At 41.8% G+C, this 13,609-nt stretch overlaps 1 protein-coding gene across 3 annotated transcripts in view; it reads right to left on the bottom strand.

Moving 5' to 3' along the window:
- mthfd1l (methylenetetrahydrofolate dehydrogenase (NADP+ dependent) 1 like) overlaps positions 1-13,609 on the bottom strand; it is a 173,562-nt gene that overhangs the window by 28,072 nt on the left and 131,881 nt on the right. For 2 of the 3 annotated variants that reach the window (XM_060831051.1, XM_060831052.1), the window contains exon 26: positions 9,205-9,357. In XM_060831051.1, coding sequence (XP_060687034.1) covers positions 9,205-9,357 — 153 coding nt within the window. Of the gene's footprint in view, positions 1-8,666; positions 8,745-9,204; positions 9,358-13,609 lie in introns of those variants that run through there. The other variant, XM_060831054.1, reaches the window with a different exon arrangement.

Raw genomic sequence — 13,609 nt, 5'->3', positions numbered from 1 at the left:
CGTGAATGACCTTGTATCAAAACTGCCAACTCTCAAGCAGTGAGTAACACTTGGGCAGATTGTTAGGAAAACAGAGACAGTTTATTTCTGCATGACATCTACCATCTTTGCCCCACCTCAGTCCTTCGCAACGAAAACCCGCAATGCTGTTTTTCTTCCCATTTCAAATTCTCAAGGTCAGTGTATAATTTTGCACCCTCTATAACATTAACTGCATTCAAACTTCATTGCAACTTGCATCCAGCCCTGTGTACCTGTGCTTGGTGATCTATGTTTACTCCTAGTTTGACTACGACTCTACTTTATAAGGTCAGTTTAGATTCCACATCCCGCCATGCCTCAACACTCCTCATCTTTACAATCCTGCAAATACCTGTGCTCCTCGAGAGAGTGAGAGAGAGTGAGTGTGAGAGAGAGAGTGAGTGTGAGAGAGAGTGAGTGTGAGAGAGAGAGTGAGTGTGAGAGAGAGAGTGAGTGTGAGAGAGAGAGTGAGTGAGTGTGAGAGAGAGAGTGAGTGAGTGTGAGAGAGAGAGTGAGTGTGAGAGAGAGAGTGAGTGTGAGAGAGAGAGTGAGTGTGAGAGAGAGAGTGTGAGAGAGAGAGAGAGAGACTTTCCATGAGTTTACTGAAAGAGGGGAAAAAGTTTAAGGGAGCATGTGAAGAAACCTTTCTTTCCCTAAACACAAAGTTTAGAAGATGCCTGGAATACACTGCCAGGGGAGGTGGCGGAAGCAGCTGCAATAACAAAGTTTAAGAGGGTCTTAAAGAGATAAACACATCAACAGACAGAGAACAGAGGGATACAGATCATGTGCGGGCAGATGGAATTAGTTTCGAATAGCATCATGATTGGCACAGACACGGTGGGCTGAAGGGCCTGTTTCTGTGTTATTCTGTTCAATGCTCTATGTTGTCAAATTTATTTTTGCCAATGCTCATGCGATATGTCACGAGAGATTTTATGCATTAAAACATGCTACACAAATGGAAGTTGTTTGCGTGAACATGATCTGCTCTATTAATCATGATGCTACTATAGTCAGCTATTGGTAAAGTTAAAGTTCAGTACAATTCTCACATAGGAACGAGGTTAGCTGTACTTATTCCAGCTGTAATGGAACTTTAAATCAGGATACTGGCAAGAAAATCATCAGGCACAATAGATTTGAAGCACCCATGATCCAATGTCTACATCAAGCACGGACTTCCTCTTCAAAAGAAAATCACTGGCCTCCGTGTTTTTGTATGAAAACAAACTCAGTACTAAATCGTACATCAGACAAACTGAAAATTGATGAATCAAAACAAAAGAAATCTTTTATAACCTTTGGATGCCCCATATACTTTGCAGCTGCAAATGTGTTGCTGGTCAAAGCACAGCAGGCCAGGTAGCATCTCAGGAATAGAGAATTCGACGTTTCGAGCATAAGCCCTTCATCAGGAATGAGGAGAGTGTGCCAAGCAGGCTAAGATAAAAGGTAGGGAGGAGGGACTTGGGGGAGGGGCGATGGAGGTGGGATAGGTGGAAGGAGGTCAAGGTGAGGGTGATAGGCCGGAGTGGGGTGGGGGTGGAGAGGTCAGGAAGAGGATTGCAGGTTAGGAGGGCGGTGCTGAGTTGAGGGAACCGACTGAGACAAGGTGGGGGGAGGGGAAATGAGGAAACTGGAGAAATCTGAATTCATACCTTGTGGTTGGAGGGTTCCCAGGCGGAAGATGAGGCGCTCCTCCTCCAGCCGTCGCGTTGTTATGTTCTGCCGGTGGAGGAGTCCAAGGACCTGCATGTCCTCGGTGGAGTGGGAGGGGGAGTTAAAGTGTTGAGCCACGGGGTGATTGGGTTGGTTGGTCCGGGCGGCCCGGAGGTGTTCTCTGAAGCGTTCCGCAAGTAAGCGGCCTGTCTCCCATATACTTTGCAGCCAATTTATATACGTAGTAAGGTCCCTCAACCAGTAATATGACAACAACCAGATAATCTGTTTTAGATGTTGGTTGACAAGTAAAAGATTGCTCAAAAGACTGAGGAGATCCCCCTTAACCTCATATCATAGTTGTGGTCAGACAACAACTCGGACTGTACAGCACAGGGAGTGTTGACCTTGATTACAAGCCAAAGTTCTTGGAGGGAACTCATGACATTCTGAGTTGGAAACAAGAGTACCTATTACATGCCCATTAAATGGCCAGTGGTCACCTCTCTCACTGATTGATATAAGGGATTATTTTCAACAAGAGATGTTTTAAGTGATAGGGCTGTACAAAGGAGTGTGTTCCAAAAATGGTTGTGTTCGAGACCAGTTAAAATACTGATTGCTATACTGATAAAGATGAGACTTCAGTTTAATCATACCAATCTGTTCCAGGAGGAATTGATGTCAACAGTTTCTCTCACTCTGGGGCAATTGTTCCAGCCAGAATCTTACAGCCATTGTTCAAATAAGATCATTAGCATAGATATCACAGTTCTGTCTTTTTCTGGTTTGAAGGGAGCTGGTAATGGAACTGTTGCAAAAAAAAAGGGAGCAGCTAATAAAACTAGCTTAGAACACAATTGCAATCTGCAGATAGCCTGTCTAATCAATCATTTTAGAGTGCAATTTCAGAGCTTTCTTGTTTACCAGTTAGTTTCCCACTTAGTGTGTTTGATATTTTCTTTTCAGGTCTGCGATAGAAAACACAGAAATTGCTTGCTGTTACCACTACAGCTGAGGCAAATGGAGAATGCATATTTGTTCGAGGAATCATTGAAGATTAGTCAGAACAAGCGATATCTTGGGTCAATGGTTAGAAGTTGTGAACTGCAATACAACTGATGCAGAGCACAGAACAGTTTTGCAATGGCCATTTGAGTTAGAGACTAATGTGGCCCCAGACGCAGGGGCAACACAGAAGGTCATTTTGCTTACAGTGCCTGTGTCAGCTCTTGGGCTGGAGCTATCAGATTAGTCTCTTCATTGCCAAACTATCCTCCTAGCCCTCAACACTTCACTTATCCAAAGTTCTGCACTGGTTTCCTTTTCAAGCATAAAAGCAACTGCCTTCTAAACATTTGCTTGAATCTTCTTTCAACACCCCTTCAGGCAATGCATTCCATTCCAGAACTCATTGCAGAAGGAAATCTACATTTTCTCTTTGTTCTCGAAACACTTCTTAAATCTATACTTCCTGGTGACTGACTGCTCTCCCATTGAAAACAGCTTGACCTCATCTGCTTTATCAAAAGTTCTTACAATTTTGTCATTTCAAACCTAAAGTAAGAGTCACTATATATGATGCACAGCAATCAATGCAAGTTGCCTCAAAATGGACAGCACTCAACTCAAAAAAAAAGTTCTGTGTAAAGGAGAGAAAGAATAGTAATGCACTTGTTCAATGCACTGCATTTATTGAGACTTGCTGGACACTTGTACTGGGCTAGATTTACACTGCAGTCCATGTTGCGCAGGAGTATAGCATCAGCGCACTTAAGATATGAGAGGGACTGAGCAACATCACTGTTGTTCCACTGTTGCGCTATTTGAAACAGCAAAAATATAGAAAACAACAGGTACCGAACTAAATGTAACAGCCAGAAGGAGCACACCTTTTAGTATTAAGCCAACAACCAGTATTGTTACTGGTAGTTGTGTTGTATGAAAAATTACACGCTCTTCTTTACAATAGCAGTGGAGGTTTTTTGGTACAAATCAAATTGGCTGGAAAGTATGATAATCACACACCAACTGAGACATCAAAATGTCTGGATCTAAAATCTTAATCCGCACATAATTTCCTGCATTAAACACTCTGCATGTGATTTCAGAAACAGTTAGTATTGTTCATGGCCAATGGCCACATCATGAATGGGGACATGTGCTATATCATCACAAGGTCTGATCAGATGAGATTTATTTTAGTTACTAACAAAGAGGAACATTGGAACAGAAGATGACCATTCAGCCCAATGGCCTTGCTTCAGCATTAATCAGATTATCTGATCTATGACATTTACTAGTCTTTGCTCTGCATTTAGATCCACACCAAACTGAAAACAAAATCTTCCAGCATTCAGAGCCTTTTGGAGAAGAAAATTTCAGATTTCCACTTCCTTTTGTTTGGAAAAGTGTTTCTTGATTACACTCTGAACAGCGTAGTTCCAATGTCACAGTATTATGCCCTTATTCTGGGTTCTCCCACCATAGCAATACACCACCACCCACACTATCAAGTGTTTTAAACCATCTTAAAAATCTCCATCAGATAACTCTTAAGTAGGTATTGTAATACTTCCTGACTGAAGTTAAACACAATGGTAAGGCATGGCAAAAATGCTATTACTGGACCCAAGTGTAATAACATTGGTCAAATCAGTCATTAAAATAAATAGGCCACCAGACCTTTTGTATGGTGGTGCTCCAAGATCAGGGAGACAGCTGATTTTTTTGTTCTGCCCCAAAGGCCAGACCTATTAGGAACCTCTTTACATGCCTGGGCACAAACCACGGATTGCTTGATGCAATCTTTGATTATTGCTCCTAAAATGAAAGTTAATGACGCAGGAAAATCAGCAGCTACAAAGTGAATCCTTCTCAGAGTTTTCAATTACATATTTAAACATGGGTTTCACATCAACCCAACACTTTGCTCTTGTTCACCATCACTCAAGAATACAATGAAAATGGGTGTGGGGAGGATTTAAACAAATGAAGGGGGAATCATTCAAGGGGAAAAAGGGAAATGGAAAGGCTAGGCTAAGGGAGTTTGCCCAGCTTTTTAAGCCATAGTGAATCAGCAGGGAAGTCAGGGGTATGACAATTAAATATCAAGAGGAAATGTAAATGAAGCAAGCAAGCAAACTTACTTTTGAGGACTGAGACAAGATAACCTATAGTTCCTAAAATGTGGGTGTCAACTGGCAAGAAGCTTCAACGTTGCAAAGGCTTATCACAGTACTGCCTGAAGGAGTAATAAACTGGCATTTTTTGCAGACCCTTAAAATAAATTTTCCTTTGGAGATTGCCTTATGGTTTAGGAAGTGGCAATGAGGCCAACAATTTAATACAAAAATTGATAAAGACACATCTTACACGCTGCAAATTAAGGATAACATGGCCAATGTAAAATTACACATTAGCTAGATGGAGCACCAGACTAGTGTAGAGCAAATTTTTTTTTCTATTCATTAATGGGATGAGGACTTCGCTGGCTAGGCAACACACTACATGCAACTGAGATAACAACACAGCTGTAAAGTACACGTTTGCAAGTCTTTCTCCAGAATGAGTAGCAGCAACACTTCAAAGTAACATGGGACAACTACTTTGAGGAACCAAGGTATCATTCTCTCTAGCTGGATTGTCTTTCTAGACCACTTTTGGGAAACAAATTACTTAGAATTTACAGCACAGAAAAAGATCAATCAACCCAACTGTTCAATGTTGATGTATGCCTGTGTTCAGGCCAAGTAGCCTTCTATCATGTCAACATCCATTCTCTCTCAAACATTACCTAACTTTCCCTTAACTGCAACTAGTAAGTTCCACATTCTAATCACTGATTGAATAAGTTTAAGGTAGAGGTTGATAATATTTCTGATTGCCAATGGCATACAGGGTTATGGGGATGGGATTGGTAAAAGGAACAGAAGTGCTTGATCAGCTGTGGTCACACTGAATGGCAAAATGGACTCAACTAAAATCTGAATGGTCTATTCATGTTCCTGTGACTACTTAATCTTTATGACTTCTAGCTTTGGTCCAGCCCAAGAGGCAACATAGCCTCTTCACAAATCACATCACCCACTGATTATTTAAACACTTTCCACAGCTTTCTCTAGAATTAAATAGCCCAAGGCTACATGTTACAAAATTCCCTGATAACTAAATTCTTCGTTCCTGTAGATATTATTTGCATCTTCTGCAGTACCTCCATCTCATTTTTTTATAATATAGAAGCCAGAGCAGCACTCTTAAATGTGGTAATTCAGATGAAATGTAGGTGGGGGTGGGAAGGCACATGAACTAAGATGACCATTGAACATAAGGTCCTCATTATTCTGGATGGAGGAAGCTTGGCTGTTCTTGCAAAAGGTGTTGAATAATTCAATTTCCCCCAGCAGTTGTCAGCTGCAAATTACAAAGATGTTCCAGGATTCTTCCATCGTCACAAGCAAACTAGCAAGAAATTCTGAACCAGAATTCTCAGGAAAAGCAGTTGAAATTTAAAATTTATCCTTCCAATTTATGGCACATTCCACAGAAATCTAGGATGAGTTTTCAGTGTCAACAAAGGTTTAGCTCCATACCTTGTATTTAAAATGGAAAAATAGAGAAAAATAGAAAAATAGGTGTCATCTGAAGCATTTTGACATCAAACCCTGATACCCACTTATGGCAGAATGTTAGAAAAATAAATAGTTTCTCTCACAAATTAAATATTCACTCATCTCACAAGTGCACTTAGGCTACAATGTGAACTATTGACAGAATGCACTACATTATATTTTCTTACAAAGTACAAGATTCATCAAACAAAAATGAACTAAGTTTGTAATATGATTTTGTAGTGTCTAAGCATCAGTTTTACATGCATTCCATTGTTGAAATTTAGGGAATGTGAACACTTCCTGCAAAAACTCTATTTCCAACTAAGAATTAATAGGCAACTAGAACACTAACAGCAACAACCTTCATTTTCATAATATCGTTAATATGACAAAATGTCCGAATTCGCAACTCAAGTGTTACCAATTAAAATGTGACGTCAAGCCACATAAGGAGACATCAGGATAGTTGATTGAAAGCATGGTCAGATGTAGTTTACGAAGAGGATTCTATTGAAGAGAGCCAAAGTTTTAGGAAGTTTAGTGCACAATAATGGTGAAGGCACAGTTGACAACGATAGTGATGAAAGTAGTGCAAGAAGCCAGAATTGGAGGAACACAGGTTTGGGGAGGTTATAGGATGTAAATACTGCAGAGGTAAACTGATGACAGTGCAGGCATTTGAAAACACGAATGAAATTTTCTAAACGAAAAAGTACCGTGGATGTTGGAAAGCAGAAACAAAAATAAAGCAATGGAGAAATTCAGCAGGTACTGCAACATAGTGAGACAGATAGATAACGAACTCTAATATGACTGTTTTGGAATTGAAGAGATTTTTAGAACGAGACTTTTCTTGTGTAGGTGTAACTCTAGTTTAACAGTAGAAATGATGGGTGAATGCAACTTGGATTAAACAGAGTAAAGGTAGGTTAGCAAACATTTATTGAGAGAGTTAAAAATCACACGACAACAGATTACAGTGCAACAGGTTTATTTAAAAGCACTAGCTTTTGGAGCACTGCTCATTCACCAGGTGTTTATGGAGTACAAGTTTGTAGGATCTTATACTCCATAACCACCTGATGAAGGAGCAGCGCTTCAAAAGCTAGTACTTCCAAATCAACCTTTGAACTATAACCTGGTGTTATCTGCTTTTTAAACTTTAAACACCCAGTCCAACACCAGCACCTCCAAATCATTTACAGAGTGCAGTGCAACCAGGCTTGTAGTTGAATAGTCAAGTCAAGAAAAAACAAAAGACACAATGAGGGTTTCAGCTTCAGCTAAACTGAGATAGGGACAGAAACCAGCAACATTATTGAGGTGGAAGCTAGTGGATAAGAATCAACTGGAGGAATTCCAAATAATTTGCATTGGCCTGTATTGCAACAGAGTACCACAGTTGCAGTGACACCATTTACAAATTCTTGTGGAAAACGGCTTCTCTGAAATGTTTTCTTCCAAGCACAACAATCTATAACTTGTATGGAACATTTTTGCAAATGATCAACTATGGTAACTCTCTTGTTTCACTGGAAGAGAATCACGGGTTCCTATTTGACTCTACAGATTAGAGTATAATCCAGACTGACTTTCTAGCACAGTACTGAGGGGTTCTGCCCTCCAGATGATGGGAGCTCTTCAGAAAAGAAACATGCAACCTCCTCAGGCGATGCATCAATGACAACATTATTCTTATATAAATCAGGGGAGTTATTCCCAGTGCCTTGGCTAAGATTTACCTTTCAAGCAGCATCACCAAACAGATTACCTTATCATTGCTTATCCCAGCCTTACAGCACAGGGAAGACCTTACAGAACAGAGATAAAGAGAAACAACATCAGCCAGAGAGTGGCAAATCTATGGAAGTCATTGCCACAGAAGACTGGAGGCGGCCAGGTCATTAACTATATTTATTTAAGACTGAGATAGATAGGTTCTCAAGTATCGAGAGGATCAAGGGTTACGGGGAGAAAGCGAGAGAATGGGGTTGAGAAATTTATCAGCCTTGATTGAATGGTGGAGCAGACTCGATGGGCTAAATGGCCTAATCTCTGCTCTTATGTCTTATCGTCTTAATATGGGAACCTGACAGGCAAAAACTGCTTGCAGTGTTTCTTACATTACAACAGTGGTTGAATTACAAAAGTTTGATTCGCCTCGAGGTTGAGAAAGGTGATATCTAAACACATATTCCTTTTTCTCTAAGGAACATCCTATTTACATTCAGATCGTTACTAAGCGCTCCCCTTCTAGTGAATAAGAACACAGGAAACCATTTCACTCATCTAACCTGGGCAGGCATTTCAAAAAGAGCTGTTTATTTAGTCCCATGCCCCTTTTCTTTTCACAAACATTTCCCGTTGAAGGATCTATCCAACATTCTTTGACAAGTTATTAAATCAGCTTCCACCACTTTTTCAACAGTGAATTCCAGACCATGACAACTTTAAGTGAAGAAGAAAAAAAGAATTAATTACTTTGATGCTTTTGGCAATAGCTTTAAATCTGCCTCAACTGGTTCCTGCCAGTGAAAAGTAGTTTCTGCTTAATTACTCCATTACATTTATCTAATCTATTCAAGTAATCCCAGCATGTTCACATAACTTAGTCTTCACCCTTAGTCCCATTCCAAAAAAAAAGGCTTGACTTATTGCAAAACTGGGAGCAAGCAAGCAATCAACAGTCTGAAATAAGAAAAGAATTTGTATTTACTGAGTGCTTTTCACACCCTTAGGATATCCTAAAGGAAGTTATTTCTTGTTATGACTCATCTGATTCTTTACCCAACTATCTAAGAGAGTGATGAGAAATCTCTATCCCAGTTGAGTAGAATGAAAATTGAGCCAGCCTATTTTAGCCGATTTACATGGTTTCATCAGCACACATTGAGAACGGATTACATACCGTGCCCACCAACGGATAAATAAAGCCCGCTCCAATACTGGCACGCACATCCCGGATTGGTAAAACAAATCCAGTGGGAACTCCCTTGCGCTCAGGTTGATGTGATAGTGACAGATGGGTTTTTGCCATGCAAATTGGCAGCTCTCCAAAACCCTACATCAGGAAGAGAATAGAATGGTCACTAAGTACACCAGCAGAGGCAGGTGTTAACTACACAGAACACCACTTAGGACTGCCTAATCTGGATCTGTGCAAAAAGCAGAATCTTCACAAGACAGTAAATGACAGGAAAGATCAACACTTGCAATGTTTTACAATAGTGGTCAGTTATTTGTACTTTTTTTAAAAAGAAAAAATGCATTTGTTATCAATTATGGAGCATTGACTAAGGCTCAACTCCACAAAAAATTATTTCAAAAGTAAAATTATTACTAGTGACAACATTAAAATAAAAACAGGCCACCTGGCCCAACCGATCTATACCTTTGATATGCTCCAAACAAAATCAACTTCCTCATTGCTTCTTATAACCCTAACTGCATATCCTCATATTGTTTTCTCCTTAATACATTTATATCCTTAGATGCATCTACACTATTATTGTCAATTGTCTCACATGGCAACAAGTTATTTATCTTGAATTCTTTACAAGATTTAGTAATGATTAATTTACATTAATGACCCCTAGCTTTGGTCCTAATATCACACTTTGCTTTAAAACTCATTGTGAACACTCCAAAGAAATGTCACAGAATAAACAATGATGAAAAGGCTTCACCATTTCTTGGAGCTAATATACAACTCTTCTAAAGATTTGTGAAAATATGGCAAGCTCTGTTATCCTGTAGACCTCAAAATATTTCTCCCCCTATGCAAGTTGAGGGATGAAGATACATTTTCTTTCCCTTTGCTTCAGAATGACACAGCTTCAGCTCACCCACATGCTCTCTCTCCCTCTACTGTACAAACAGTGTCAAGGCCTTTAGCTGCATCACACACACTTCCTCAATACTGTACAACCTCAGCACTCCTCTGGTACTCCTTCCATTACTCCTGTTCCCCTCTTAACATATTATCAAAAATCATACATTTATTGGATTCTATTTCTTCCTAATCATTTCTCTTAACTTTCTCATTTACTCTATTCACATTTCTCTGAGGTTTCTTACAATAATCTTTTGCTTTGAGGCGAGAAACTTTATGTTCAACTTCCAATAATTGCACTTAATATGGAATAAATATCCAAGATGTAAGTTTGCTCACTGAGCTGGAAGGTTCGTTTTCAGATGTTTCATCACCATACCAAGTAACATCATTGCTGATGTTATGTCCTGCTTTCTGTTTGTGTGTTTAGGTTTCCTTGGCCTGGTTATGTGTTGGTGATGTTGTTTTCTGTTCTTTTTCTCAGAGGATGGTAGATGGGGTCCAAATGAATGTGTTTGTTGATAAAGTTTAGAGTTGGAATGCCATGCTTCTAGGAATCCTCAAGAGTGTCTCAGTTTGACTTTCCCTAGGATGGATGTGTTGTGCCAGTCAAAGTGGTGTTGTTCTTCATCTATATATAAGGAGTGTGATTGTGGGTCATGTCTTTTTGTGGCGAGTTGATGTTCATGTATCCTGGTGGCTAGTTTTTTGCCTGTCTGTCCAATGTAGTGTTTATTACAGTTCTTGCAACACATTTTATAAATGATGTCCATTTTGCTTGCTGTCTGTATAGGGTCTTTTAAGTTCGTGAGCTGCTGTTTTAGTGTGTTGGTGGGTTTATGGGCTACCATGATGCCAAAAGGTCTGAGTAGTCTGGCAGTCATTTCAGAAATGTCTTTGATGCAGGAGAGAGTGGCTGGGGTTTCTGGGTGCTTTTTGTCTGCTTGTTTGGGTTTCTTGCGGAGAAATCTGTGACTGCGTTCATTGGTCGTTGTTGCTCCTCTGTGCTGCAGTGTGTCATGACTTCTTGAAATAATGTCCTAATGAAGTAATGCATTAGAACATTATTTCAATGAGCCACTACATATTGCAGCACAGAGAAATTACGAACAGCAGAGGATAATCACCTACACAGCGCATTCAAAAAGAATGGGTAACCAATGAACACAGTTTGTTGATTTCACAGCAACAAACCCAAACAAGCAAACAAAAAGTGCCCAGAAGCCCTAAAAACTCTCCCCTACGAGGAGAGGTGAAGATTGTAGATGCTGGAGATCAGTTGAGATTGCGATGCTGGAAAAGCACAGCAGGTCAGGCAGCATCCAAGGAGCAGGAGAATCAATGTTTCAGGCATGTGCTCTTCATCAGGATTGAGGCTTGTGGGTCCGGGCTGAGACACAAATGTGGGAGGGGGTGAGGTTTGGGGGAAGGTAACTAAGAAAGCAATAGGTGGATGAAGGCGAGGGAGAAGGTGATAGGTTGTGGGGGGGGGGGGGGGGGGGGGGGGGGGGGGTGATGGAAAGCTCCAGAGGGCGGTGCCAAATTGGAGGCTTGGGACTGGGATTAACTCCCATCCCTGCCATGTTTTCACCATTCCCCCAGACTTTCCCTGCACGGAGGACGAATGCTTAGTCCTCAGTAAAAGGCTTCACCTTTATCCCTCTAAAGTTCCAGATTAATGAGTTTGACATGAGTTGCAACCTTGAACATTTCTCCTGCTACCTCTGCCTTTGTGCCCACTTTTTCAACCAAGATACCCACCGAGAACCCCTCCTCTCGCCTCCAACACTCCCCATCCACCTGGACACCGTGTTGGCCTGCTACCTACCTCTTCATTTCAAACTGCTGCCGTTACATTGATGCCTTAACCTCTCCAACTACTTCACTCACTCCAACCTCCCGCTCTCAACGTGCAGACATCCACACCTATCCAAACCTCACCATTAAATCCGCAGAGAAGGTGGAGGAGCTAACAGTAGTCATGTGACACACCAACATCTACACTGAAGCCAGGCACCAACTTGCAGACACATCCTCCTACTGCCCCCTTGATCACAACCTCACTTCTCAGCACCAAGCCATCATCTCCCAGACCATCCACAACCTTATCACCTCTGGGGATTTCCCATCCACAGCCTCCAAACTCATTGTCAGTGAACCCCGCAATGCCTGATTCTGCCTCCTTCCTAAGATACACAAACCTGACTGCCCCGGTCGATCCATCGTTTCAGCCTGTGCCTGTCCCAGCGAACTCATTTCTTCCTATCTCAACACTGTCCTGTCATCCTTAGTCCAGAAACTCCCCACCTAAATTACACCACCCATGCTCTTCATCTCTTCCAAGATTTTCGTTTCCCCAGGCCCCAACACCTCATCTTCACCATGGACATCCAGTCCCTGTACACACCAATCTCTCACGTCGTCCCAACCGGTACCCTTCCACTGACACCTTAATCTGCCTGGCTGAACTGGTCCTCACTCTCAATAACTTCTCTCTTCAATCTTCCCACTTCGTCCAAACCAAATGTGTAGCCATGGGACCCAGCTATGCCTGCCTGTTTATCAGATATGTGGAACAGTTCATCTTCTGCAGTTACACTGGCACCATCCCCCCACTTGCATCTCCACTACATCGATGACTGTATCGGTATTCACAGGAGGTTGAATAGTTCATCAACCTTACCAACACCTTTCACCCCAACCTCAAATTCACCTGGACCATCTTGCAAATTTCTTTCCCCTTCTTGGAGCTCTCCATCAGTCTCTGGTGACCAACTAACCACAGACAGCTACTACAAGTCCAGCTACTCCCACAGATACCTAACCTACACCTCCTCCCACCCTACCTCCTGTAAAAAGCCATCCCTTATTCCCAAATACTCCGCCTCCGCCGCATCTGTTCCCAGGATGATCAATTCCACCTCAAAGTCCCAGATGGCCTTCTCCTTTCACGATCACAACTTTCCTTCCCACATGGTTGACGATGCCCTCCATCACATCTCTTCCACTTCACGCACCACTGCCCTTGAACCCCACCCCTCCCAACACAAGGACAAAAGCCCTCCCCAAGCTCTGACCTTCCACCCCACCAAACCGCACATACAATGCATCATCTTCTGCTACTTCCACCACCTCCAAACAGACCCTACCACCAGAGATTAGACTAACCTCCCCACCCCTATCAGTGTTCCAAAAAGACCATTCCCTCTGCAACTCCGTCAGGTCCACATGCCCCAACCTACACCCCACTCCTGGTATCTTTCCCTGCCACCGCAGGAAGTGCAAAACCTGCACTGAAACCACTCCCCTCACCTCCGTCCAAGGTCCCAAGGGATCCTTCCACATCTGTCAGAAATTTACCTGTCCCTCTCCCAATATCATATCCCAATCCCAAGCCTCTAACTCAGCACCGCCCTCTGAACCTGTCCATCATTTCCCCCCCACCGACTTATCACCTTCTCCCTCCCCTTCACCCACCTAT

This window comes from Hemiscyllium ocellatum, chromosome 10, assembly GCF_020745735.1.
Source record: "Hemiscyllium ocellatum isolate sHemOce1 chromosome 10, sHemOce1.pat.X.cur, whole genome shotgun sequence".
Taxonomy (NCBI): Eukaryota; Metazoa; Chordata; class Chondrichthyes; order Orectolobiformes; family Hemiscylliidae; genus Hemiscyllium; species Hemiscyllium ocellatum.
This window is presented reverse-complemented; position numbering and strand designations above follow the sequence as displayed.